This window comes from Tachyglossus aculeatus, chromosome 19 (assembly GCF_015852505.1).
Source record: "Tachyglossus aculeatus isolate mTacAcu1 chromosome 19, mTacAcu1.pri, whole genome shotgun sequence".
In the NCBI taxonomy this organism is placed as follows: Eukaryota; Metazoa; Chordata; class Mammalia; order Monotremata; family Tachyglossidae; genus Tachyglossus; species Tachyglossus aculeatus.
Genome location: NC_052084.1, coordinates 39,221,694 through 39,249,454, shown reverse-complemented (window position 1 = coordinate 39,249,454; position 27,761 = coordinate 39,221,694). Strand labels below are relative to the sequence as shown.

Below are 27,761 nucleotides of genomic sequence, written 5' to 3'. Positions count from 1 at the left end.
AGGGCCAGCCCCGACCCAACAGCGGGCTCACGGCCTAATGCGCGCGGGGCACTGTACTAGGCGCTCGGGGGGTACAAGTCGGCAACGTCTACTTCCCAACGGCCCGCCGCGCCCGGGGAGGGGGAAGGGAAGGGAAAAAGGGAGGGAGGGAGGGAAGGGGGGGCGCTGCCGGCTCCGCCGCAGCGGGGGCTCCTGTGTCCTTGTGCGGAAATGACACACGGAGGCCCGTCACGTCACGCGAGAGCGCAGCGCGCGGACACACACACCACACACAGACACACAACCCACACAAAGGCAGGGGGGGGAAAAGCCGGCGCCGGTCCCGGCCCCCGTTGCCGCGGGCTCCTACGGCGCGTCCCAGGTGAGTGAGGGGGCGCGGGGGGCGGTGGAGCGGTCGTTGGTCCCCTTTGTGCGCGGACGGGCCCCCGCGCCCTGCTTGTGCGGCCGACGGAGCACGCGCCTCCCGGGGCCCCGCGGGCGGGCGGGCGGGCGGGCGGACGGGCGAGGGAAGGAGCTGAGCGGCTCGAACCCGGCTCCCGCGGCAGGCTCGGGGGGCCCCCGGCCCGGAGCAGGAGCAGGAGGAGGAGGCGGCGGAGGAGGAGGAGGAGGAGGCGCGAGGCCGCGAGCCACGGAGAAAGGGGCGGAGACTGGCGCGGGATCCCCCGCGGAGAGAGCGCGCGCGGTTACCCGGGCAGCTCCCGCCGCCGCCGCCGCCGCCGTCATCGTCATCAGTCCTATTTATTGAGCGCTTACTCTGTGCAGAGCGCTGCACTAAGCGCTTGGGAAGTCCAAGTTGGCAACATGGAGAGACGGTCCCTACCCAACAGTGGGCTCACAGTCGAGAAGGGGGAGACGGAGAACCAAACCATACTAACAAAATCAAATATTTTATTTTTATAAAATACATATTTTACAAAATATATCATCGATCGTACTTATTGAGCGCTTACTATGTGCAGAGCGCTGGACTAAGCACTTGGGAAGTCCAAGTTGGCAACATAGAGAGACGGTCCCTACCCAACCAGTGGGCTCACAGTCGAGAAGGGGGAGACGGAGAACCAAACCAAACATACTAACAAAATAAAATATTTTATTTTTATAAAATATACGTTTTTAAAATATACCATCATCATCAATCGTATTTGTTGAGCGCTTGCTATGTGCAGAGCGCTGGACTAAGCGCTTGGGAAGGACAAATTGGCAACATAGACAGTCCCTACCCAACAGTGGGCTCACAGTCGAAAAGGGGGAGACGGAGAACCAAACCATACTAACAAAATCAAATAAATATTTTATTTTTATAAAATACATATTTTACAAAATATATCATCGATCGTACTTATTGAGCGCTTACTATGTGCAGAGCGCTGGACTAAGCGCTTGGAAAGTCCAAGTTGGCAACATAGAGAGACGGTCCCTACCCAACCAGTGGGCTCACAGTCGAGAAGGGGGAGACGGAGAACCAAACCAAACATACTAACAAAATAAATATTTTATTTTTATAAAATATATATTTTATAAAATATATCATCATTATCAATCGTATTTATTGAGCGCTTCCTATGTGCAGAGCGCTGGACTAAGCGCTTGGGAAGTCCAAGCTGACAACATAGAGAGACAGTCCCTACCCAACAGTGGGCTCACAGTCTAAAAGGGGGAGACGGAGAACAAAACCAAACATACTAACAAAATAAAATCAATATTTTATTTTTATAATATATATTATATATACAATATATATATTATATATATTTTATAAAATATATATATATAATATCCCCGCCCCCTCCCCCTCCTGACCACCGGCGTCGCTCCCGACCCGGGCCCAAATCAAATCAATCGTATTTATCGAGCGCTTACTGTGTGCAGAGCACTGGACTGAGCGCTTGGGAAGTCCAAGTTGGCAACATATAGACAGCCAATCAATCATATTTATTGAGCACTTACTGTGTGCAGGGCCCTGGACTGAGCGCTTGGGAAGCCCAAGTTGGCAACATATAGACAGTCAATCAATCAGTCGTATTTATTGAGCACTTACTGTGTGCAGAGCACTGGACTGAGCACTTGGGAAGTCCAAGTTGGCAACTTAGAGAGACAATCAATCAATCGTATTTATCGAGCGCTTACTGTGTGCAGAGCACTGGACTGAGCGCTTGGGAAGTCCAAGTTGGCAACATAGAGAGACAGTCAATTAATCAATCAATCGTATTTATTGAGCACTTGCTGTGTGCAGAGCACTGGACTAAGCGCTTGGGAAGTCCAAGTTGGCAACATAAGCCCCTACCCAACAGTGGGCCCACCGAGAAAGGCAGCTGCCGTGCACCTGCCTCCCGGGCGGACGCCGCGCTTCCCTCCTTTTTTTTTATGGCATTTATTAGGCGCTTACTATGTGCAAAGCGCTGTTCTAAGCGCTGGGAAGGTTACAAGGTGATCAGGTTGTCCCACAGGGGGCTCACAGTCTTCATCCCCATTTTACAGAGGAGGTAACTGAGGCGCAGAGAAGTTAAGTGACTTGCCCAATGTCACACAGCTGACAATTGGTGGAGCTGGGATTTGAACCCATGACCTCTGACTCCAAAGCCCGTGCTTTTTCCATTAAGCCACACTGCTTCTCCTTGTCCTCGGGGGTCTCCTTGGCCGCCCCGGCTTTTTCCGCGGGTTGCCCACGCCGGAGGGAAGGAGGGAGGACCCCCGCCCCGCCCCGCCCCTCCCCTCCCGCAGCACGATCTGCTAACGACGACGAAGATGGTATTTGTTAGCGCCTACTACGCGCCAAGCGCTGTTCTGAGAGTTGAGGGAGATAGAAATCAATCAATCAATCATATTTATTGAGCGCTTACTGTGTGCAGAACACTGGACTAAGCGCTTGGGAAGTACAGGTTGGCAACATATAGAGACAGTTCCTACCCAACAGTGGGCTCACAGTCTAGAAAGTAAGTTGCCCCACGTGGGGCGCCCAGGCTTAATCCCCATTTTACAGATGAGGTCACCGAGGTACAGAGAAGTTAAGCGACTTGCTCAAAGTCACACAGCTGATAAAAGGTGGCGGAGTCGAGATTTGAACCCACGACCTCCGACTCCCAAGCCCGGGCTCTTGCCATTCTCACGCGGGCTCGGACTGGGGAGATGCCGTTCCCCCCCCACAAGCTGGCCCGTAGCTTGTGGCCGGGGACTTCCCAAGCGCTTAGTACAGTGCTTTGCACACAGTAAGCACTCAATAAATACGATTGATTGATTGAGCTGATGTTATGTTGCCAACTTGTACTTTCCAAGCGCTTAGTACAGTGCTCTGCACACAGTAAGCGCTCAATAAATACGACTGATTGATTGATTAAAAAGTGGCGGAGTCGGGATTTGAACCCACGACCTCCGACTCCCAGGCCCGGGCTCTTGCCACTAGGCCACGCCGCTTCTCACGCGGGCTCGGACTGGGGAGATGCCGTCCTCCCCAGGCTGGCATGTAGCTTGTGGTCGGGGACTTCCCAAGCGCTTATTACAGTGCTCTGCACACAGTAAGTGCTCAATAAATATGATTGATTGACTGAGGTTTCACCTCTTCCCTGCCCCCTGACACCATGTGGCAGGCAGTGATGCCCCCGCCAGAACTGCACCACGATTGACTTCAGGCGGCTGCACCGTGGCTTAGTAGGTAGACCGCAGGCCTGGAAATCAATCAATCAATCGTATTTATTGAGTGCTTACTGTGTGCAGAGCACTGTACTAAGCGCTTGGGAAGTGCAAGTTGGCAGAAGGGCCAGGTCACATATCTGCTGGGTGACCTTGGGCTAGTCACTTCACTTTTCTGGCCCTCAGGCCCCCCATCTGTAAAATGGGAATTAAGAATGTGAGCCCCGTGTGGGACTACCTGGTTTCCTTGTATCTACCTCAGCCCCTAGAACAGTGCTTGACATATACTAAGCGCTTTAGCAAGTACCATAGTTATTATAGGGGGCGGGGTGGACATTGGGGGGTCTACCACCGCAGTCAGCAGAAGACTGCCAAGTTTGACCTAACAGCCCCCCAAGGTCGAGGCGGCAGCAGAGCCAGGCCACTTGAGGTGGGGGGTGGAGTGTTTGAAATATAAATTGTGTTGAGTTAATAAAAGAATCTGTGAGGAAGGACTGGAGCAGTGTGAGTAGGTGAGCTGGGGGGCAGAGGGAGTGGAGAGTGGCTGTTAAGAGGGCCAGAGCCAGTGGAGGGTCTAAAAGCCAATGTGTGCAGAGCTTGGAATTAGGTGTTTATGTAGTACTCCTAAGCACTTAGTACAGGGTTTTGTCTTGCACGAAGCAGTGTGCGTCGTCTGTCAGCTCCCTCCACTTTCCAAGCCCTTCTGAAATTTCACTTCTTCCAGGAAGCTTTCCCTGATTAATTTTTCTTGTCCTCGGCCTCATCCTCCCAAAACCCATCTCAGCACTTTTGTTCTCTGATGTACCGCGGTACATTTAAAATACTCTACTATTTGAGCGCATTCTCTTGTATGTAATTTTTTATGTCTTCATTAGATTGGAAGCTCCTTTAAGGGCGGGTATTGTCTCTCCCAGGTGTTTGGTACGATGCTCTGCATATTGTACATGCCTAATAACTGCTGTTCATATTGGTGTGGAGAGAGGTCTTTGCACTTCTCAGGGACCTTTGAAGAAACAGGCATAGAGATGTGAAGAGATTTGCTCACCATGCAGTGGTAGAGCCCAAAGTAGGATTTGATTCTCTTGATTCCCAACCTGGAGTTTGAAAGGTGGTGGTCTCCACACCGTATTGAACAGTAATCATAACTTTGGTAACAGTAATCATAACTTTGGTATTACTTCTTTGTGCCTCAGTTCCCCTGTTCTCCCTCCTACCTAGACTGTGAGCTCCATGCATTACAGGGACTGTGTCCAAAATAATTAACTTGTATCTACCCCAGCGCTTATAACAATGTTTGATATGTAGCAAGACCTTAATGAATACCATTAAAAAAATGGCAGAGGTAGGATTAGAACCTAGGTCCTCTGATTCCTATTAGTTTATTTAATCGTATTTATGGAGAGCTTACTATGTGCAAAGCACTGTACTAAGCACTGGGGAGAGTACAACAGACAATAATAATAATGATGATGGTATTAAGCGCTTACTATGTGCGAAGCACTGTTCTAAGCGCTGGGGGGATACAAGGTGATCAGCTTGACCCATGTGGGGCACATACCCTTCATTTATATATACATATATGTATACATGTTTGTACATATTTATTACTCTATTTATTTATGTATCTTGTACATATCTATTCTATTTATTTTATTTTGTTAGTATGTTTGGTTTTGTTCTCTGTCTCCCCCTTCTAGACTGTGAGCCCGCTGTTGGGTAGGGACTGTCTCTACGTGTTGCTGACTTGTACTTCCCAAGCGCTTAGTACAGTGCTCTGCACACAGTAAGTGCTCAATAAATACGATTGATTGATTGATCCCCATTTTACAGATGAGGGAACTGAGGCACAGAGAAGTGAAATGACTTGCCCAGAGTCACACAGCTGACAAGTGGCGGAGTGGGGATTAGAACCCACGACCTCTGACTCCCATGCCCAGGCTCTTTCCACCGAGCCACGCTGCTTCTCTGTCCAAATGGCCAAGCTTGCTAAGGAAAAGCTTGAATTTTGCATGAGAAAAACAACAAACAAAAAACGTGAACGACTGATTGTGTGTCCAAAGAAGATTTCTTAAGTTGTTAAGGCCCAGCGTGCAAGAATTTCTTGGGGGGGGCGGGTGTTCTTTGTCCCGTAGTGGGCGCCTCAGCTGGCAAACTCGACCTGCCCCAAGCCCGGTCCGTTGAAAAAACAGTCGTTCACCCGCTCGTGGTGTTGAGAAGCTGACCTGTCACCCAGTCTGATAGCATTCATTCATTCATTCAATCGTATTTATTGAGCGCTTACCTTGTGCAGCGCACTGTACTAAGCCCTTGGGAAGTACAGGTTGGCAACATATAGAGACGGTCCCTACCCAGCAACGGGCTCACAGTCTAGAAGGGGAAGACAGACAACAAAGCAAAACATGTGGACAGGTGTCAAGCCATCAGAATAAATAGAAGTAAAGCTAGATGCACATCATTAACAAAATAAATAGAATAGCATAGCCGTCCCCAGAGTGACCTTGAAATCCTGCCGACAGCTACCACTGAGCCCAAGGATGTTGTTGCAGGAGACCCAGGAGTGAGCCACTGCCTCCCGGGTGTCCTGAGCCTACAGAAAGTTGGGACTGGCATTCCCTTTGGCAGTGGGCAAGGAGCTGCTGGCAAGCTATCCTTTATCCCCTCCTCCGCCTTCTTCTCCTCCTCCAGACAGGAAGAGTGCCAGGGAGTGGGAGGAAGGGGCCAAGGAGGAGAGCGTCCCTCCACCCATTGGTCTGTTTTCTCCTTGGGCTGAACCCCTGGGCCACATTTGTTCCATCTTGTCGGAAACTTTCAGATGGGTGGCCCGAAGGCCCAGAGTTATCCCCGACGCCCAGCCTGCCATTGCAGGCCAGCGGGCAGCTCACGTTCTGGGTCAGAGCTGCCCGAATCACAGTTTCTGGAGATTTTCATTTGTGGCCAAGTGAGGTATGGCAGCAGCAGTTTGTGGGCAAGAGAGTAGGAGGGCACGAGGCTCAGGGGGAGGGCGTGTTAACCTGTTTCCCTTGCTTTCAGCTCTGTCCCCCTGCCCAGTTCCTTTAGGACCTGGAGCAGGTCTACTTACTCTACTGTATTCTCTCACATGCTTAGTACTGTGCTGTACACACTGTAGGTGCTCAGTAAATACCATTGATGGATGGATTGTTGGCTGTCCCATTCTCCTCTGCTATCCACCCTCCCCATTGCTTCATCCAGTGGGAGAAGGGCAGCTAGGGCCGGGATCCAGCCCGTCCTGGACCTGAGTAGGCTCAGCCGGGCTACCGGCCAACCAGACCCCACAAGATCGGGGTGAGGTAGTGTTGATGGAATCCTTTGAGCACCACTGGATGCCATATTATGTACCGAGCACTGGGGAACACACCCAACAGCAGCCTGAAACTCATTCCCTGCTCCCAAGGAGCTGCTCGTTGTGGGCGGGGAATGTCTGTTATATTGTACTCTCCCAATTGCTTAGTACAGTGCTCTGCACGTAGTAAGTGCTCAGTAAATACGATTGACCAACTGACTCTAACGGGACAGCCCAACTTTGGGTTCACCCTGGGGTGGATAGGAAATAATGCGGTGTGGGCGATGGCACCTGGGGAAACAGGATGGCAGAGCTGCTTGGAGCTTGTATTTCTGGGAGTTCGCAGGGAACCTACTCCTCTCCCACCCTCCCGTCCTCCAAGGGTCCGGCAGCACACCCACTTCCCGAGTATGGAAGCGAATGAGTCCTGGAGGCCTGAGACCCCAGACCGGAGAGTAAGCCGCTACCTGCTAAGGAGTCCTAGTGCAGATGGTCAGGGACACTGCAGCTGCAAGTGGCCACACTGGGCCAGGCAGCCCGCCCGAGCCACTTAGGCACAGGTCGTGACAGTGGCAGCTTTAGAAAAAACTGGTGGGAAAAACTGTCCTGCTTGGGAGGGGGCTGTTATTTTTCAAACTCCATCTGCAGATGTAACTAAAAATAAAAACAAATTGAGAACATGCCCTCCGCGTCCCATGGGCAGCATGCCACCGCAGGGAGAGAGGCTTCTGGGAAGCCTGGAGGCTGCTAATCTTCCAGGAGACACCAAAGCCACAGCAAAGGTAAAGTCTGGACACAGTCTCTGAGTCTACAGGGGAAGCAGCACTATATCACCTCTCACTAGAGCTCTGGGTGTGTTTGGGTGTGGCTGTTTGGGTGGGAGCCATGGTAGTTGTAATAGGTGGGGTGAGGGAGGTGTGTGCACTCATGCTTGTGGGTGAATGGGTATGTTTTGTGGGGTTTTTTGTTTTGTTTTCTAAAGAAAGGATACTTTAAGTTTTGAAAGTTTATCCTACAGTTTCCTCTTTAGTAGTATTCAATGATCTAATCCTAGTCATTTGATTTTAAAACACACATGCCCCTGTGTAAGCTTTGAATTTGCAAAGCTGTTGTTTCTAGGAAATTAGAAGTCCATCTCCAGCGCTTATCAACTCTTAGCCACAGGCCCTGGGAAACCAGTAGATGTCCGGTAGGACACTGCCCAGAAAGCGGCTCTCAAAAGACCCTCGTTTCTAGCTGCTTCTCCTGCTGGGGTTCGCTGGTCTGGAAACATTCAGCCACTGGAGTGATAGTGTGGAAAAGTGTCTATCTTCAACCACGAGCTCCGAGAGGGGAGCGACTTTCTGTTTAACCTCTCATCCTGCCTAGTGCAGGTGGAGTTTAATAAAATCCAGCGAGAAGTGAGAGAAACCTGAATCTACCAGAAATTCAAACTCCCCTAATGGTGGGGCAGCCATGTCTTCAACCGAGGGGGGGGGGGGGCGGGGGGGGCACAGGTTGGGGGAGAGGGGGTTCCATAGGGAGCTGGGCTTGGAGGTGGGAGAGAGTAGTGCTGAGGTCAGGGAGGATTGAATGGCAGGGAAGCAGGGCTAGGTGGCAGGGGCGTGGGAGGGAGGTGGCTGCCAGGGAAGGAGAGTGGGTTGGGGTCTTGGGTTTTCCCTAGGCAGTCAGCTCACTCTGTGTCCTTTGGCAGCTCTCTGTAAATTAAGCCTCAGCCTCAGCCAGTTCCCCGGAACAGGAACTCTCGGACACCCCTGCCTGAACAGGAACCCCTGGCATTCTTGCAGATAGAAGGTGTCTCAAGGCTCCTCCAGAAGTCCGGACCCCCCCAGCCCACGCTGGCTTGTCTGTGGAAAATTGTGTTTTCTTGTTTTCTTTCTTGCTTTAAAGCATTCTCTCTCTCTTTCTCTGCCCTCTTCTCTCCTTTCTCATTTCTTTTCCTCCCTCTTCTGACACTACCCACCCACAAATAGTCCCTCTCCCCCGTACCACAGGACCTTTACTAAGGCAAAGCAATTTAGTCAAAAGCACAAAGCATAAGTTCGTTTTGAACAATTCATTGGCACTTACAGTGGGTTTGGGTTTTTTGGGTTATGCTTTGAAAAATCGATGCGGATCTGTGAAACTGGGGATGTCTGTTCTCGGAGCTCAGGGGCAGCGCTCTGAAGGGCAGGGCCAGCGTGGGCAGGGCTCTGGTGCCACAGGCCAGGAAGCAAAGATCATCTCTTTCCTCAGTTCTATTCCCCAAACCGTGAACTCTTGGTTTGTTACCACAGACCACAGAGCCCCGTGATTGAACAAGAGCTTGCAATTCTTCAGATGTGATAAACCATTCAGGGCTTTCTATCATCAGATGCTTAGGAGGCTTATCTTGAAAAGGGAAATCAAAGGGATGTTGACTTCCTGACATCATAATAATAGTTGTGATGAGAGATGGAAGATTATAAGATTCTATTCCCTAAGGGTTACACTTGGATCATTATCAAACGGTTTGAAACTGTCTGAAGCACTTCCGGGGGCCACACCTTGAATTGTGGGTCCTCAAGTGAAATTGGGGGTACCGGGGTCCTGTTTGGCCTGTTAGGTTGCTTGTGGCCCTTTGCTCTCACTTCTCTGATGGTGCTAAAAACGTTTGTTAACCACCTTTTGTTCTGTGGTAAAAACACTCCCGGTGCCTCATATGGGGAGCTTCTGCTTGGGGCTGGGGTTCTGACTGTGGGCCCCTCCCACTGTGGATCCTACCAGGGGTGGGAGGGAGAGAAGGAGGGAGCAAGGAGGGTTTAGAGCCCTCTGGGCTACCTGTGTCCAACTCAGTTACCTTCTATCTACCCCAGCACGGGTGTAGTGTCTGGTACATAGTAAGTGCTTAACAAATATCACAACTGTTATTACCAATCCTGTACCCAGCCCTAGTACCACCAGGCTGGGGAGGCCCCTCTGGCCCTGCAGCTCATCATCATCATCATCATCGATCGTATTTATTGAGCGCTTACTATGTGCAGAGCACAGTACTAAGCGCTTGGGAAGTACAAATTGGCAACATATAGAGACAGTCCCTACCCAACAGTGGGCTCACCTGAACTTGGACAACCGCTCCAAACCTGGCTTTCCCACTGACAGGAGGGGCTCAACCAGTGGAATTAAGAATGATGATAGTGGTGGTGGTGGTATTTATTGAACTCTTAACATGTGCCAAGCCTCATGCTAGGTATCAGAACAGATACAAGATGATCAGATCAGACACAGTCCCTGCCCTGCACGGGGCTTACAGTCTGAAGAGGAAACTCAGGCCCAGAGAAGTTAATTGACTTGCCCAAGGTCACTCAGCAGGCACGTAGCAGAGCCGGGACTAGAGCCAGGGTCACCTGACTCCCAGTCTCGTACTCTTCCCAGTACATTTCCCTCCCTCTCGTCTGTCGCCCACTTTAGAGTAGAAGCTTCTTGGGGAAAGGGAGTGTATCACTTGTTTTGTACTTCCCAAGCGCCTAGTTCTGTGCGCTGCAATGCTATTTACCGCTTTCTGGGTGCCGCCCATTGCTCCGATGATGTCATTCAGCAGTCGACAGCCCCTCTGGGAACTGGGACTGACTGCGCCTAATGCAGTTGTCGTTTGATCCTTTTTTCACTGGCCCCATTGGAGTTGGCCAGCCCCTTTCCCATATGTAACCCGGCTTTTCCTGGGGTCCCTCCTGGATAAGGACGCCTCGATCCCCGGGGAACCCCCAGCTCCCTTCTCCATTCATTCATTTAATCGTATTTATTTCTTCTAGCTGGTTTCTGCCCACGAGCGAAAGTCCCCATCTGAGTTTTCTGGCAGTGCCAGGTCCCCTCTGTCCTCGGACTTGTGGCCCTACCGCAGGACTCCCACAGCCAGTGGGGCACCAACTCCCCAACTGACTCCACGTCATCATCCCCCAGCCTCCTGGTGCTCTGTTATTGGCCGGTGGTGTCCTGGAAGAGGCCCACAGTGGGTTGGTTTTCCTCCCCGCACTACCGTGATGTTAGGGGTCCATGCCCCAAACCCTTATCCTCAGCTGAGTAATAATTATGGCATTTGTTGAGCGCTTTCTGTGTGTCAAGCGCAGTACTAAACACTGGAGTAGACCTAAGATCATCAGGTCGGCCACAATTCCTGTCCCAACATGGGGCTTACAGTCTTACTGCCAGGACTGTAGCCGATCTGGGGTTTTCACTCCTCTTTTATCTTTCCCTTTAGTGGGCTAGAAGATGAACGCAGCTGAATTCAGCGACGACCACGAAGAAGGTAAAAGAGCGCAGCGGTGACGATGGCCCCTGGTACGTGTCCGGGCTGAGCAGCCAGGGCGACAGAAGCTGGAGCACGGGTCCACCCAGCATGACCGGCCTGCAAAGTCCCGGTCAGGTCGGGCCCGAGCTACCAATTCCCTGGGATCCCGGCGGGATCCGGGCCGGACGTGTAGGACACGTGTGCCGTCGCTGCTTGCTTGGGGCTGGGGGTTGTGTGTTTCAGGGCTGGGACGTGTGCCACTGTCCTCTGTTTTTCCAGTTGCCGCTCCACAAAGCAACGCTGTGAAGGTGGAGGAGGAGGAAGAGGAGGAGGAGGAGGACACAGAAGATGCCGTGCTGGACTGCTCCGTGACAAGCAGGACTTTGGAGAAGTGTCTGCGGGGTGGCTGTCTTGTACCCAGTGGCCAGGAGCCCAACAAGCGGAAACTGACTGCATTCGGGGGGGGATGGCCAGGGGGGCCGGCTCGAGCTCTTACCTAGCGGGAAGAAGAGGCGACTGATTCCTGAGGTGCGGAGGAGTGGGGGGGGCGGCGGTCAGCCCTAGGGTGGGGGGGCTGGCCAGTTGTTGGGGTTGCCTGGGTGTAGGGCCTGGGCGCATTTGATGTTTTAGTGGCCTTTCTGGCAGCCAGAGCAGAAATATGGCAATGTTTCAGGACGATTTCTTTTTCCATATTTTATCCACCCTGATTTTGCCTCCCCAAGCTGTCGGAGTTCACTCCAGAGAAGCAGCGAGGCCTAGTGGGTAGAACACGGGACTGGGAGTCAGAAGGACCTGGGTTCTAATGCCGGCTCCACCACTTGTCTTCTGTGTGACCTTGGGCAAATCACTTAACTTCTCTGTGCTTCAGTTACCTCATCTTTAAAATAGGGATTAAGATTGTGAGCCCCATGTGTCCAGCCTGATTAGCTTGTATCTACTTCAGCACTTAGTACAGTACCTCGCACAAAGTAAGCGCTTAACATTCCATCTTTTTTATTATTTAAAAAATGAAAAGACCCACTCAGGCTTCTCCCTGCTCCTGAGGGGTTTGTTCATTCATTCATTCAGTCGTATTTATTGAGTGCTTACTGTGTGCAGAGCACTGTACTAATCAATCGTATTTATTGAGTGCTTACTGTGTGCAGAGCACTGTACTAAGCGCTTGGGAAGTACAAGTCAGCAACATATAGAGATGGTCCCTACCCAAAAACGGGCTCACGGTCTAGAAGACAGTCAAGTCTGCAAGTTTGTCCTTGCAGGCTTGGCCCCGGGGGCCTTCAGAATGGGGGTTGCTTTCATTGGACTTCTGTTGGGTTCAGGGTTGGGCAGGCCCAAACAAAGAGGGAATTTGGTGGTTTCAGGGCTTCTCTTGAATTGTAGTGTGCGCAAATTGGCCAACAGAGACAGGGATTTCAGTAGCTCGGATTTTTGCATGACTGAATGGGCCCCTGCTCAGTAACCTTTTCACTGGGCTCTTAATGTGCATATTTCTATTCACATTATAATGGGGATTTATTCACATGCTAATGCAGTCCCATCAACGGGTCACTTTGGGAGGCTGCGGTTTTTTCTGTTTCTGAAAAGATGTGCTTCCCTGAGCCCTGGAGGGAGCTCCTTGTTTCCAACATTGTGTTCCCCGTGATTGGCTCCGGAAGAGACCTGGATTCAGAGCCACAGCTTCTGGGGCTTCTGCCACAGGGGCCCAGGGCAGGCCAGAACTCTGGGCACCTCTTGGCCCTCCCACCCTCGCGGGTTGACCCCCACCCTCCCACTGCAAAGTGGTTGGACGTCAAGTCCCCAGCTGCACCCGGACCCTCCTGGGAGCGGGCCGGGAGGACGGGAGCCCAGGACCAGGCCGGGGAGCCTGGGATCAGGCCAGAAACCATCTCCTTGTGGGGGATAGGGAGAGGGGACAGCCCCACAGACCCTACACATGAAGCGGGTGGGAGGCATTGGCCTGCTCCGGTTGGTGTGCCTACGTGGATAACCAGGCCTTGCGCCTTCCCACTCTCCTGCTGTCTGACCCCATAGGGTCCTGCCTGGTGCCCCATCTCCTGGGATGAGGTGTGTGACCGACCCTCTCCCCCCCCATAACCCCCCACCCCAGCTTCACACTCTCTGGGACTCTGGACCTGAGAGTTTCCAATCAGGGCTGGAAATCATCCAGTCATATTTATTGAGTGCTTTTATTGTGTGCAGATCACTATACTGAGTGCTTGGGGGAGTACAATAGAACAGATTTGGTGGACACGTTCCTTACCAACCCTACATGGCGGATCATAACCCTCGCTCAACCTCCACATGGTGATGATCCCTGCCCCTTCTCACCCCTTCACCCTCAGTGGCCAAGCTGGGCCCTCGGTCGGGAGCGGTCAGATCGGAGAGGCGGTAGCTACCTTCTGGGGCTTGGGGTCGAAGTCGCCAAGAGCCCCAGCGTGAGCTGGCCGGGCCTCAGCCCGAGCCCGGCTAGCACTCAGTGCCATGCCCCACCATCAGCAGGCGCTCAGTGGAGACCAGCAGAGGTTCAGTTCAGTAACTTGCCCACAGCCCGTGTTCGGTGTGGCCTCCGACCACCAGCTGATGTTTGGTGCCTCACTCTGCCCTCAGCGAGTCCTCAGTACAGCGCCCCGACCACAGAAGGTACTCAGTGCATTGCCTGGCCCTTAGCGGGTGCTCAGGACATTGCCCCCCTGCCCCCAGCAAGCACTCGGTATGGTGTCCCACCCTCAGCAGGTGCTCAGTACATTGCCCACCGCCGACAGAACGACCTGATCTGCATGACCCTTCTCTGTTGCAGGGCCTCCTGGTCGGCATGAAGAGCCGGGACGGCGGTTCCCCCAACCAGGGAGGCGCAGAGCTGCCCTGCAAGCCCAGCGAGCCGGGGGCCCCGTGGCCGGGCGAGGACGGGGAGCCATTCGCCGACGGGACCACCTCCTCATCCTACAAGAAGCCCCTGTACGGCATCTCGCACAAGATCACGGAGAAGAAGAACCCCGCGGGGGCCGAGCCCTTCACCGCCTGCGACGCGTACGAGCGGGTGGGCTGCAGCCACAGCCCCTCACCCCTCCGGCTGCTGGGTGAGGCGCGCAAGAGGGAAGGTGGGGGCGGGGGCGCGGCCGGGGACGGCGACCCCAACGTCTACGCCCTGATCCAGAAGATGTTCTACACCCTGAACTCCCTGCACTCCAACATGACGCAGTTGCACAGCAAGGTGGACCTGCTGTCGCTGGAGGTGAGCCGTATCAAGCGGCACCTGAGCCCCGGGGAGCCCGTGGCCGAGTTCCAGCCGCCCCCCGAGTACCAGCTGACGGCGGCCGAGCTGAAGCAGATCACGGAGCACAGCGCCTCGGGAGGCGACCTGGCCTGCCGCCTGCTGGTGCAGCTCTTCCCGGAGCTGTTCGGCGATGAGGACCTGGGACGCGGCTGCGGGGCCTGCGGCTTCCTCGGCAAGAAGCAGCTGGGGTCACTGCACCTGCAGCTCATCCGCAACTACGTGGAGGCCTGCTACCCGGCCGTCAAGAACACGGCCGTCTGGCAGGTGGAGTGCCTGCCCCAGGTAAACGACTTCTTCAACCGCTTCTGGGCCCAGCGGGAGATGGAGGGCGGGCCGGCGGCCGGTGGCTTCTACGCGACTGAGCTGGGGGAGCCGGCCCGCTTCCTGGACGCCAAGGAGCGGGACGAGGCCCTGTCCCTGGAGCGGAGCAGCCCCGCCGGGCCCGAGCAGCAGGCGCTGGACGCGCAGGACCTGCACGACTTCCTGGACGAGGCGTCATCGCCCGGCGAGTTCGCCGTCTTCCTGCTGCACCGCCTGTTCCCTGAGCTCTTCGACCAGCCCCGGCTGGGCGAAGCCTTTGGTGGTGGCGGCGGCGGTGGCGGCGGCTGCTGCGGGGGCAAGCGGGACCTGGACCCCCAGCGCCTGCAGCTGATCCGCCGCTACACGGAGATCTACTTCCCGGACGTGCAGGAGGAGGAGGTGTGGCTGCAGCAGTGCGCCCGGCGCCTCCACGACGAGCTGGACGGCAGCGAGGGCGAGGCACCGCGGGACGACGAGCTGGACGGCGGCGATGAGGACGACGAGGCCGGCGACGAGGACGGGGAGGACGAGGAGGAGGACGGGGAGGACGAGGGTGGCGGCCTGCCTGACGACGTGTCGGTCGTCAAGGTGGAAGACGGCTCGGACCTGGAGCGGCCCGGGCGGCGCTCCAAGAAGATCTGGCTGGTCCCAGTCGACTTTGACAAGTTGGACATCCCACCCCCCGACTTCGAGGTGCCCGGGGCCGACTGCCTGCTGAGCAAGGAGCAGATCCGCTGCATCTACGAGAGCAGCCTGTCCATCGGCAACTTCGCCTCGCGCCTCCTGGTCCACCTGTTCCCCGAGCTCTTCACCCCGGAGAACCTGCGCAAGCAGTACAACTGCAGCGGTTCCCTGGGCAAGAAGCAGCTGGACCCGGCCCGGGTCCGCCTCATCCGCCACTACGTGCAGCTCCTCTACCCGCGGGCCAAGAACGACCGCGTCTGGACGCTGGAGTTCGTGGGCAAGCTGGACGAGCGCTGCCGCCGCCGGGACACGGAGCAGCGGCGCAGTTACCAGCAGCAGCGCAAGGTGCACGTGCCCGGCCCCGACCGCCGGGACTTCCTGGCCTATGCAATCAACCCGGAGCGCTTCCGCGAGGAGCTGGACGGGCCCCCGCTGCCCCCCGAGCGGAGCAGCAAGGACTTCTGCAAGATCCCCCTGGACGAGCTGGCCATCCCCGCCCCCGACTTTCCTGTGCCTTCGCTCTACCTGCTGTCCGACAAGGAGGTGCGGGAGATCGTGCAGCAGAGCCTGTCCGTGGGCAACTTCGCCGCCCGTCTCCTGGTGCGCCTCTTCCCCGAACTCTTCACGCCGGAGAACCTCCGGCTGCAGTACAACCACTCGGGCGCCTGCAACAAGAAGCAGCTGGACCCGGTGCGCCTGCGGCTGATCCGCCACTACGTCGAGGCGGTGTACCCGGTGGACAAGATGGAAGAGGTGTGGCACTACGAGTGCATCCCCAGCATCGACGAGCGCTGCCGCCGGCCCAACCGCAAGAAGTGCGACATCCTCAAGAAAGCCAAGAAAGCCAAGAAGTGCCAGACTGTCTGAGGCCCCCCGGGGGAGGTGGGGGCCGGGATTTGTTTGGGGGGGCGGGGGGCCTCCCCCCTGGGGCGCAAAACCGGAGCGTGACCGGGGAAGGGCCAGGGGGGCGGGTGGAGGCTGGGGTCCGGCCCCGGGGACCTCCTCTCTATCCCTGCCCGGAAACCAGACTGTTACTCCTTTCCCTCTTTTGCATCTTCCATTTTTAACCCCCTTTTTTAGGAAAAAAAAAAAAAAGAAAAAAATCCTTTCCTAGAAGTCACTGTGCTTGCCGAGGGCAGTTTTGCCTGAAAAGGGCTCTGTGGCAGCCAAGATGAAGGACTGAACTTTGACTACGGAAACGTCCGGACTGTTTTGACAAGGCAAGTGCTGCCTTTGAACTCATTGCAAGTGCCATGTTGGCCGCAGCTGATGGTCGCGCGGCCCCCGCCGCCGGTGGCACACCCCGCCAGCCCCTCCGGACCACGGAGGAGGAGGCCGGGATCGCTCCGGGCGGGAGCGTAGGGGGAGAGGTGGAAGCCCCATCTCGGCTTTGCCCTTGGTGCTGCCCCTTGGGAATAGGCAGGGTGACGAGGTGTTCGGGTTTTGACACCTTAGCGCTAGAATGTAGGCACGAGATTAAACCCCTTTGTGTTCACAGCCTAGACGAAAGTACACTGGATGATAGCATGAATGTAAACACATATGCCAGCCCCCTTCCCGGGGCCACCAGACGGGTGGTCCCCATGCCCCTTTGCCTGAGCCCGGCTCAGACGCACATGAGCGCTTCGGTCTCTGATGTGCTGGTCACCCCGGGGGGAGGAGTGTGTCTGGGGCCTCTTGGAGGAAACTGTCCGTATTCCACCAACAGCCAGGCTGTCCTAAAGCCAGGTAACCCCCACCAGGCATGGTCACTGGTCAGCAAAGGCAGAACTTTGCTTGACCAGAACAGACTGCCCCTGCCCCCGGGCACCTAAGATTTACTCCCCCTCCCAACCCCGGGATCTCTCACTTCTCCCCCAAAAAGCAGCCACTCCCACCCCCTGATTCCCGCAGCCCAGGCTGAGCCCAGCTCCACCTCGGAAGGCCCGGGAGGGTGGTCCTTTAGCTGGGGGTGTCAACTGACCCTGGGTTTCCAGCCAATGGAAGCCACCCACTTGGGGCCAGGGGGCCAGCCTGAAGCCCTGTGTGGTCATGACTCCCTGGGATGGAAACCTCTCTGCCAAAACCGATACTTTTGCAAAGGAAGAGCTTGTGTGGCCAGAACCCTGGGAGGGGCCCTTTCCTCCCTTCCTCCCTCCATCCCTCCCTTCTCCCCCTCCCTCCCGCCTTCTGCCCCAACTACAACAGAAGGTGGCCAGTTCTCCGGACCCCTCTGGTGCACGCTACCACCTGGTCGGATGCCCCGAGCAGCGATCTGCCCAAATTCACTGGGAGGGGGCTAGCTGAAGCACAGACCGGACACTGGTCACTCTGTGTGCAGACAGGGCAGTGGCTGCTGGGCCACCCCATAACCCGGGAGTGATTCACCCCAGTGGTCCGGGCCTCTCCGGCCTCTGCCCCATCCCTCATGCCACACACTTCCTAGGGCCTGTGGGCTGCTCCGCTGACAGGCGCACCAGACCACTCCCCGGGCCTGAGCCGGACCGGGGCACCCTTCCAGGGAAGCCACTGAGATGCCACTCTCAGGGCCAGCAAGCCCTGTCCTGTTGCCAGAAGATGGAGTCAGGCCCCCATGCAGGGAGTTTCCATTTCTGTCTGGGAAAACATCTCGTCGGCCCGTAGGGACAGCAACTGGCCCAGAACGGGACTGCAGTGCGAGCAGCCCCTTCCCACCAGCCCTGTGGGAGTCCCTTCCGGCTTCTTCCTCCTCCGCTCATCGGTCCCCTTGCCCTTCTTTTGCCCTCCCTACTGGGATTTCCCGCCACCCGGTAGCTACGCGGCCCCGACTGGCGCTGCCTGCCGTGCCGGGGTCTGCCCCTTGGAGGACCCCTCAGGAAAGCCACCAGGCACCCCTGCCCTGGTTGCCCGTGGCTGGCGGCGCTGCCAGTTTACCATTTATACTGTAGCAATAGGCGGGCAAGACCCGGATCTTTTAACAGGAGTTTAGAATTGAATGTACCCTGAAGCCGCGGTGACAGCTTGTTTTTTGATTTTTTTTTCCTCCCCCAACCGCCCCCAATCAGTGTTCTATTTTCAAAGGCTCGGTTTGAGGGCAAGGAAAGTTAGCAGAGTCGGGGCCTGGCTGAGAAACGGTGGTGAATCCCGCGGGGTCGATGTGCGGAGCGGCCACCGTTTCCCTGTCGGGAAGCAACTCTCCGAGAGAATGGTTGGAGGCGGTCACAGTTGTACCAAGTGTACTAATGCTGTTTAACGTCTTCCCTCCTCTTGCTCTCCCTCCTTCCCTCCCTCTCGTTTCCCTCCGCCATGAAAACAGCAGAGCGGGTGCAGACCGGGCTCATAGTGGCTAGCGGAGTCACTGTGCATAGGAAGAAACTGACCACAGTCTTACCAAAGATAATCAACTGATATCAAATAATGTCGGCCTTCTACCTTTCACCTGAGTGCAGACCTAAAAAAACTGAATGTAATGAAACCCAGGACTTTTGATAATTGTCGCTGTCTGGCAACATTGTGTGATCTTTTCTACATGCACTGTTCTATGGGTTCTATAAAAATGTCATGGAAAGAGCACAATTACAGTCTTTTAATCTAGTGTTGAAACACCAGAGCCTTTTTCTTCCATCCCCAGGGACGAGATGTAGCACGTTGGTTTTTTTCAGGCCCACCTCGAGTGACACCCCCTGCCCCTGGTCCTTTTTCACAAGGTTTTCCACCAACAGGCATTTGGGGTTAACTTAGGGTGAAGGGCACGGAATCAATCAATCAGTCAATCAGTGGTATTTATTGAGTGCTTACTGTGTCCAAAACACCGTACTAAATGCTTGGGAGAGTACAACAGAGTTGGTGACACATTCCCTGCCCACAATGAGCTCACAGCCTAGAGCGGGAGACAGACATTAATATAAATTATGACTACGTACACAAATGCTGTGGAACTGAGGGACGGGGGGAATAAAGGTAGCAAATCAGGGTGATGCAGAAGGGAGTGGGAGAAGAGGAAATGAGGGAAAATGTCCTTACTGGATACACACCGAAGCCTAGTTCTTCGGATCAAGAGGCAAGGCTGTTCCGAGAGCTTTCCCCTGAGGGAGTCTTAAAGTGTTCAGAAGGATCTGGGGACCTGATCTCCTTCGTTTGGATTTGCAGGATCCCAGGTCTGGACCCAAGTGTGAGAGCTGGCAATGGTGGCCGGGGCCCGTCCTGGGGTCTCCTCGCCTTCCCAGGTCTCGGCTGCCTCTGACAGATCTCCCCACAATTATCCAGCTCCCTGAAACTAAAACCTCACTTTGCCTCCTCAGCTTCCCAGATGATCCCTAGCAGAACTGTACAGCAGTCTTACTTGTACCCTAGCAATTGCCTCAGTTTCCCACTTCAAGCAATGGCAACTCAGTCCCTTTGAGCAGCCTCCCACTATGCCGTGTCATTCTTATGGTGGGGAAGGAGCGCTCCTGCTTGGTTCCTCCCCTTACACCCGCTGCCAGAGTCAGAACTCGTTGTAGGCAGGGAATGTGTATTTATTGTTGAATTGTACTCTCCCAACAGCTTAGTACAATGCTCTACACACAGTTAAGCGCTGAATAAATACAATTAAATGAGTGAATGAACTGGGGAGGAAGGAGGGTCCGCCCCTTCATGTCCACTCCTTCCTAAACTTCTGCTCTGAGAGGGGCAGCCTGTTCCACCTGGCACAGACCCTCCCCCACCCTCACTAAGGGATCACTCAACCCTCCGCTCCCTCATGAAGCCACAGACCCCTGCCTGATTTTGACATTTTCCTCCGGTCACTAGGAAATGTCAGCAACTGCTGCGAGGAAAGGGAAATAGCAAATGAGGGATGTGTCTGCTCCCAAGGCCAGGTCACCCCCAGGTGCTGATCCCCTAAATCAGCTACACTGCAGGCCCTCGGGATGGGAGTGGGGGGGTAGTCCCGGCTACAACTGCTGGCACCCAGAGGGGCGAGTCCTGGCTTCACTAAAGGCCCCCGGGAGGCAATCCTGGCTACAACTGCTGGCCCCCAGAGGGGCGAGTCCTGGCTTCACTAAAGGCTCCCGGGAGGCAATCCTGGCTACAACTGCTGGCCCCCAGAGGGGCAGTCCAGGCTAGAAGGCACAAATGGCTAGAAAGAGACTTTAAGGCACTACAAGGCCAGCTTTTATTTTTCCATTAGCCAAGAAGCAGATAGTCAATAGGGAAGACAACAGACAACCCAGGTAAGAGTACTCTGGCCTGCCTCACTCCACTCCTCCTTCCTTCCTCCCTCCCTCCAGCTGGCCACAGCTGCTTCTTTGGGTAATGACCCAGACATTTAGGTGTTCTGCGGCCTCATGGGGCAGTTGACCCTAGCACAGACCAAGTGACCATGGACAGTAACAGATCCACGGGAATCTCTCCCAGCCTGCCCAGTATCCACAGGAATTGTCTTTTCGAGAAAAGTTTTCCGGTTGGCAAGCCAGCATACCTCCCTCCTGCCCGTAACCAGCCATGGGCAAGAGCTCCCGCATCTGGAGAGCCCCAGTCACTGGGGCGTGGGTATCTTGGGCAGCTTGAGATGTTTCCAGCGCCGCAGGACCACCCTGTGCTTCTCCGTTTCGGTCTTCTCCTCCAGCACCTCTCTCAGAACCACCCGCATGATGATCTCATTTTCAGAGTCTTTTCCGTCTCCAACCAGGAGGTCCAGGGTGTCTCCGACCTTCACCTGAAAACAGAGTGATCACACTAAGGTGGGCGGCAGATGGGGTGGGAGTAGGGGCTGCAGCCCTGGCCATCCAGCCGCTCCGTTTCAGGCCTGGTCCCTGGTCAGAGGTTGGGGCTAAATCCCTCCAAGAGCTAACAAGAAGGAAATGAGAACAGAAAGCTATATACCCTGAACCCTGCCTTAACTGGCACCCTTCCCCACTGCCCACTCCCCCCACCTTCTCCCATCACACCCTTCCTTGGTCTCTCTTTAAAAGCCAGAGCCAGTCAACGCCCAAGCCGTTCCCTCCCCCAGCTCCTGGAAGGCATCCCTGCCCGCTTGCTGAGCTCTTTTGTGTCACACCATGACTGGGACAAAGAACAGTGTGACAACTATTTGCCCCCAGCTATTGACAGGAGTGTTTCAAAACAGGAAAGATGCTCCCATTATGGGAATTTCAGGAGCCCCCAAGGTGCTGGCCAGATGAAAGTGGAGGAAGTTATTGGTGGGGAACTGGAAGCCTCACGATTCTCACAGCCCTCACCTCCCCAGTGCAATTCCAGGCTCAGCTCGGAACAAAAGTGAACGATTTTTACTCTGTCTGCATCAGGCTACAATGGGCACCTGGCTCCCGGCTGGAAAAGAACATTGGATCGGTGGCACTGTGACACGAAATGACCTCCTCCTCCTCAACTTGTGTTGAGAGTTTCCGTCTCCCCAGAATGGCATTTTGAAAGAAACCCAATAATGTGTTTCCGTCCCTCTGTGGGCTTAGCTGGGCTCCTGGAGGAATGAAGGGAGGCCAGGGGCTAGAGGCCAGAGGTGGGAAGTGGTGCCTCAGACTGGTGGGGCCGTAACTATTTGCTTCACAGTTGATACCAGGATAAGGTTCAAAGCCTCTCACCGTTCTGCTTTTCTTCCACAACTTCTCTCCATTCAGCCTGAGTTCACCTTTGTAGAACGCATCTTCCACTTTGCTTTAAAAGAGAATGGACAACAGTTTTAGACTCCACCTCACCCAAACTGGCAGGGGATCGAGGTGAGACCCCAGTCGGAGAGCAGTGAAACATGAACTTCCATAGCAGCCGGTCCTCGGCCCAACCACCCCCCGCCCGGCAACCTGATCGATTAATCAGTCAATTAACGGTATTGACTGAGCGCCTACTGGATGCAGACCGCTATATTCAGCACTTGGGAGAGTCCAGTAGAGTGTGTAGCCCTGCTTCTTGCCCTTCCTCCAGGAACTTTCTGTCTAATTTACAATCCCAGAGGATATTTCTGAACAGCGGAGATGGCTCACTCTACACTGGTGGGGAGTCAGCCCTGAGGGGTCTCTCGAGGTGGTCCGATGCCGGCTGTGTCTGCCGGCCTGACTGCCAGTCCATAATCTGGGGTGCGAGTCTGACCCTCCTCCAACCCGGGGCCCCGTGGCACCCAGACTCAGGGGCACCCTCAATTCCCCATTGCCTGGCAGAAAGCTGGGGGGCACCGGGAGCCCTCTATGACCTGGCTCTCTCTCTCTCTCTCTCTCATGATTAACAGCCGGGAAATGGGGCATCAAACCCCCCGTTCGCCTCCACCTCCCGTCCTTCCGCCACTGCCGCCTCCAGTCCCTCTCCTGCCTTCCGCCTCCCTCCTCTTCATATACACTTAGTGAGGAAAGTAGGCTGCTAGGGAGGGACACATTAAATCAGACTCTGTGTCTGTGCCCCTCTCATTTCCTTAAAGTACAGTCCAAAGACGATGTAGCCTTTGCCCTGGCTGGTCCTTGCCAAGGTGTTGGTCTCCCAGCCTGGAGGGTGAGGCTGAGGGACTAGTGGGTGCTAGCATATGATCAGGGAAAGGGATGAGGCGACAAGAAGCCCAACTCCCCCAGAGAGATGTTTACAGCTGATTTGGGGATCTGAGGTTTAGACATGAAGCATTTTTAGCTTTCACAGCTGTCCCAGTGACCGAGAGCTGGCCTGAAACATAGAGGAAGATTCGTGAGCCAGTGCCTGACCCCGCAAGAACCCCCCCAGCCCCGAGACCTGGTCCCAGCAGGCCTCACCCCAGGCAAGCCCTGAGAGAGCTGGAAAGAAAGCAGCAAGTGGCAGGGACAAGCGTGCTCACCCCGCCTGGCATGGAGAGGCCCCGGAAAACTCACTTCCTTGCAATGTCTAAGCCCGCCTTCAAGATGGCATCGTAACGGAGGGACGGCACCACCTTGTCCAGGTCCTTGTAGTCCTTGGTCACACGGGGGTCTTCGTCCAGCTGGTCCTGCTCGCTCCACTCTCCCTCTTCAGCGGAATCTTCATCTTCCTCTTCCTCCTGTTGCTGCAGAGTCCTGTTCCTGGCCTTTCTGGAGCTCTTGTTACTCTTGAGCCTTATGGACCCCAGGGTTGGGCACAGGGGTGACGTGGCCATGGCCCTCAGTGGTGATCCCCGGGGGAGGCCGGGGAAGGGTGCTGGGGATGTGCATGCATTCGGCTGATGGCTAGAGGAGCAGATGCCGTGGCCTAGGGAAGGCCAAGGGCGACAGGGAGGGGGTCTTCCCCGCGGCCCGATCCAGGTGCTGAATCTTCCCAGAGTCCACACGGGCACCCTCCTCCAACTACTCATGGTACCACCTGGGGCGGGCCCAGAGTCAGCCGGCCTCCGCAACAGGAAGTCTAGAGCCTAGAACACAGTAAGAATTAATCATTGTAGTATTTGTTAAGCGCTGTGTGCCAGGCACCGTACTAAGCACTGAGGTGGACACAAGCAAATTGTGTTGGACACATTCCCTGTCCCACATCGAGCTCACAGTCTCAATCCCCATTTTCCAGATGAGGTAACAGGCACGGAGAAGTGAAGTGACTTGCCCAAGGACACACAGCAGACAAGTGGCAGAGCCAGGATTAGAAACTACGATCTTCTGACACCCAGGCCTGTGCTCTATCCACTACAAGAGAGACGGAACACTGGGTTCAATAATCCCCTACGCACTGCTAGTCCAGGTCTCCCTGAAATCTCAAGTCAAGTGACCAGTCACGGTTATGGGACATGTGTCTTCATGTGTCTCCAGGGCAGTGACGGTGGGCGTGGGTTGGATGTGGGGGCCAGGTCGGCATCCCTGGATCTCCTCCCCTGGCCTTACAATTAACTGGATGCTTGGTTTAGAGGTGGACGGTAGCCTGTGGGCTGGGGCCGGGTCTGCACCCAAGGTCATGGACTTTTCCTGGCGCTTTGCACAACAAAAGAAGCAATGTGAAAAGCAGTGTTGCCTAACGGGTAGAGCCCGGGCCTGAGAGTCAGAAGGACCTGAGTTCTAATCCCAGCTCAACCACCTGTCTGCTGTGTGACCTTGGGCAAGTCACTTCATGGTTCTGTGCCTCAGTTACCTCGTCTGTCAAATGGGTATTAAGACTGTGATCTCCATACAGGGCAGAGACTGTGTCCAACCTGAAAATCTAGGATCTACCCCAGGGCTCAGTACGGTGCCTGGCATACAGAAAGCTTAACAAAAACCTTTTTCTTTTGTTTTGCTTTTTTACAGGGCTTAGATGCATCATTATTGTCCACTGGGCAAGTTATCCAGCTCCCTCACTGCCATGGGAACCTTCAGTGTGGGGGCAGCCGGGGCGCCAGGGACCACTCGAATGCCAGCACCAACAGCCCCCGGACAGGCAAGGCTGTGCTTTCTAATCCCCCAGTTGAGCATGCACTTGAATTAACTCCTCCGTGTGGGGGCTCAATCCCAGAGTTTTTATGGGTCGGTTGAGGACCGCCTGTCATTCTCAACAGGAGACTCCACTGACAGTGACATCAATGCTGTGTGCGGAGCACTGAACTGGATGCTTCACAGCATATGATACATATTTAAGGCATGGCCCCTGTCCTCCAGGAATTTAGACTCCTCTCCCACTCGTCCCCCTCTAGATCCCCCTCATCTTACCTCCTTCCCTTCCCCACAGCACCTGTATATATGTATATATGTTTGTACATATTTATTACTCTACTTATTTTACTTGTACACATATCTATTCTATTTTACTTTGTTAGTATGTTTGGTTTTGTTCTCTGTCTCCCCCTTTTAGACTGTGAGCCCACTGTTGGGTAGGGACTGTCTCTATATGTTGCCAACTTGTACTTCCCAAGTGCTTAGTACAGTGCTCTGCACACAGTAAGTGCTCAATAAATACGACTGATTGATTGATTGATTGATTGACTGTTCCCATCCTGATCCCGGGGGACGTCACTTCAGCGGTCTCCCCCTTCTAGACTGTGAGCCCACTGTTGGGTAGGGACCGTCTCTATAAGTTGCCGACTTGTACTTCCCAAGCGCTTAGCACAGCGCTCTGCACACAGTAGGCGCTCAATAAGTACGACTGATTGAATGAACGAATGAACGGTCCCCGGGCGGAGAACGAGTTTCCCCAAGGTCACGGCAGGCGGCGGCGGATTCGTCCCCTCTGCAACCCCCCCATCTTACCTCCTTCCCTTCCCCACAGCACCTGTATATATGTTTGTACGTATTTATTACTCTATTTATTTATTTATTTTACTTGTACCTATCTGTTCTATTTATTTTATTTTGTTAGTCTGTTTGGTTTTGTTGTCTGTCTCCTCCTTTTAGACTGTGAGCCCGCTGTTGGGTAGGGACTGACTCTATAGGTTGCCAGCTTGTACTTCCCGAGCGCTTAGTCCAGTGCTCTGCACACGGTAAGCGCTCAATAAATACGATTGATTGATTGATTGATTGATTGACAGGGCCCCTGCAGGCGGCGGCCCCCATCGGCCCGCCCTCTCTCTCCCGCCCCGGGCCGGAGCCCGGGCAGCCCGCCCTCCCGCCCGCCGGGGGCCGTTACCTGGACGCCCGGGCTCCGTCCCGATCCCGGTCCCGGTCCCGCTCCCGATCCCGATCCCGATCCCGCTCCCGCTCCCGATCCCGATCCCGATCCCCGATTCCGATCCCGAACCCCCTTGTGGCCCCCGACCCCTGCCCGACGAGCAGCCGACAGCGGCCGGGCCGGGCCGGGCCTAGAGAGGCCGAGAGCGGAGCGCCGCCACAGCGACCCCTGCTGGAGCCCGGGACTCGGAGGACTCGCCCACCGCCGCCGCCGCCGCCGCCGCCGGCAAGAGCCCGGGTCCCTGGGCCTGGGAGTCACAGACCGTGGGCTCGCTATTATTATCATATTATCATTATTATTTCATTATTATCACTTCATTATTATTACTATTATTATTTCATTATTATCGCTTCATTATTATTACTATTATGATTATTTCATTATTATTACTGTTATTATTTCATTATTATTACTATTCTTATTTTTTCATTATTATCATTTCATTATTATTACTGTTATTATTATTTCATTACTATCATTTAATTATCATTACTATTATTATTTCATTATTGTTATTTCATTATCATTACTATTATTATTTCATTATTATTATTTCATTATTATTGCTATTCTTATTATTTAATTATCGTCATTTCATTATTATCACTATTATTATTATTTCATTATTATTACTATTGTTATTATTTCATTATTACCATTTCATTACCATCACTATTATTATTTCATTATTATTATTTCATTATGATTACTATTATTTCATTATTATTTTTTCATTATCATTGCTATTCTTATTATTTCATTATTATCACTATTATTATTTCATTCTTATTATTATTTCATTGTTATTACTATTATTATTATTTTATTGTTATTATTCCATTATTGTTACTATTATTATTCCATTATTACTATTATTATTTCATTATTATCATTTCATTGTTATTACTATTATTATTTCATTATTATTACTATTATTATTGCTATTACTATTATTATTATTATTTCATCATCATCATCATCATTATCTTACCTCCTTCCCTACCCCACAGCACCTGTATATATGTATATATGTTTGCACATATTTATTACTCTATTTATTTATTTATTTATTTTACTTGTACATATCTATTCTATTTATTTTATTTTGTTAGTCTGGTTTTGTTCTCTGTCTCCCCTTTTCAGACTGTGAGCACACTGTTGGGTAGGGACTGTCTCTATATGTTGCCAACTTGTACTTCCCAAGCGCTTAGTACAGTGCTCTGCACACAGTAAGCGCTCAATAAATACGATTGATTGATTGATTGATCATCATCATTATCGGCATTTCTTAAAAGCTTACTATGTGCAAAGCACTGTTCTAAGCGCTGGGGAGGTTACAAGGTGATCAGGTTGTCCCACGGGGGGCTCACAGTCTTCATCCCCATTTTGCAGATGAGGTAACTGAGGCCCAGAGAATAATGATAATAATAATAATGGCATTCATTAAGCGCTTACTATGTGCAAAGCACTGTTCTAAGCACTGGGGAGGTTACAAGGCGATCAGGTTGTCCCATGGGGGGCTCACAGTCTTAATCCCCATTTTGCAGTTGAGGTAACTGAGGCCCAGAGAATAATGATAATAATAAATAATGGCATTTATTAAGCGCTTACTATGTGCAAAGCACTGTTCTAAGCGCTGGGGAGGTTACAAGGTGATCAGGTTGTCCCATGGGGGGCTCACAGTCTTAATCCCCATTTTGCAGTTGAGGTAACTGAGGCCCAGAGAAGAAGAAGAATAATAATAATGGCATTTATTAAGAGCTTACTATGTGCAAAGCACTGTTCTAAGCTCTGGGGAGTTTACAAGGTGATCAGGTTGTCCC

The 27,761-nt window shown here is 53.6% G+C and overlaps 2 protein-coding genes across 2 annotated transcripts; one reads left to right on the top strand and one right to left on the bottom strand.

The window, feature by feature from the left end:
- The first annotated feature begins 288 nt into the window (after positions 1-288).
- On the top strand, positions 289-16,299 carry BEND3 (BEN domain containing 3). The gene is given in 5 exon segments (XM_038761266.1): positions 289-361; positions 11,145-11,192; positions 11,454-11,632; positions 11,634-11,702; positions 13,972-16,299. Coding segments are annotated over 4 exon segments (2,613 nt in total). The 5' UTR covers positions 289-361; positions 11,145-11,155.
- Positions 16,300-20,521: 4,222 nt separating this feature from the next.
- On the bottom strand, positions 20,522-25,937 carry MTRES1 (mitochondrial transcription rescue factor 1). Its single transcript, XM_038761052.1, has 4 exons — positions 25,897-25,937; positions 23,214-23,725; positions 21,972-22,044; positions 20,522-21,088 (listed from the first exon to the last, which is right to left on the bottom strand). Exons 2-4 carry the CDS (start codon positions 23,666-23,668, stop codon positions 20,909-20,911), a joined length of 708 nt encoding a protein of 235 aa, XP_038616980.1. The 5' UTR covers positions 23,669-23,725; positions 25,897-25,937; the 3' UTR covers positions 20,522-20,908.
- Positions 25,938-27,761: the final 1,824 nt, after the last annotated feature.

Bases quoted from the DNA above. Each gene is read 5' to 3' on its own strand.
- MTRES1 (XM_038761052.1), bottom strand. From the start codon at position 23,668: ATGAGTAGTTGGAGGAGGGTGCCCGTGTGGACTCTGGGAAGATTCAGC. The intron at 22,045-23,213 runs GTGAGTTTTCCG...TCTCTTTTAAAG, and splicing joins GGCTTAGACATTGCAAGGAA to CAAAGTGGAAGATGCGTTCT. The intron at 21,089-21,971 runs GTGAGAGGCTTT...CTCTGTTTTCAG, and splicing joins TGTGGAAGAAAAGCAGAACG to GTGAAGGTCGGAGACACCCT.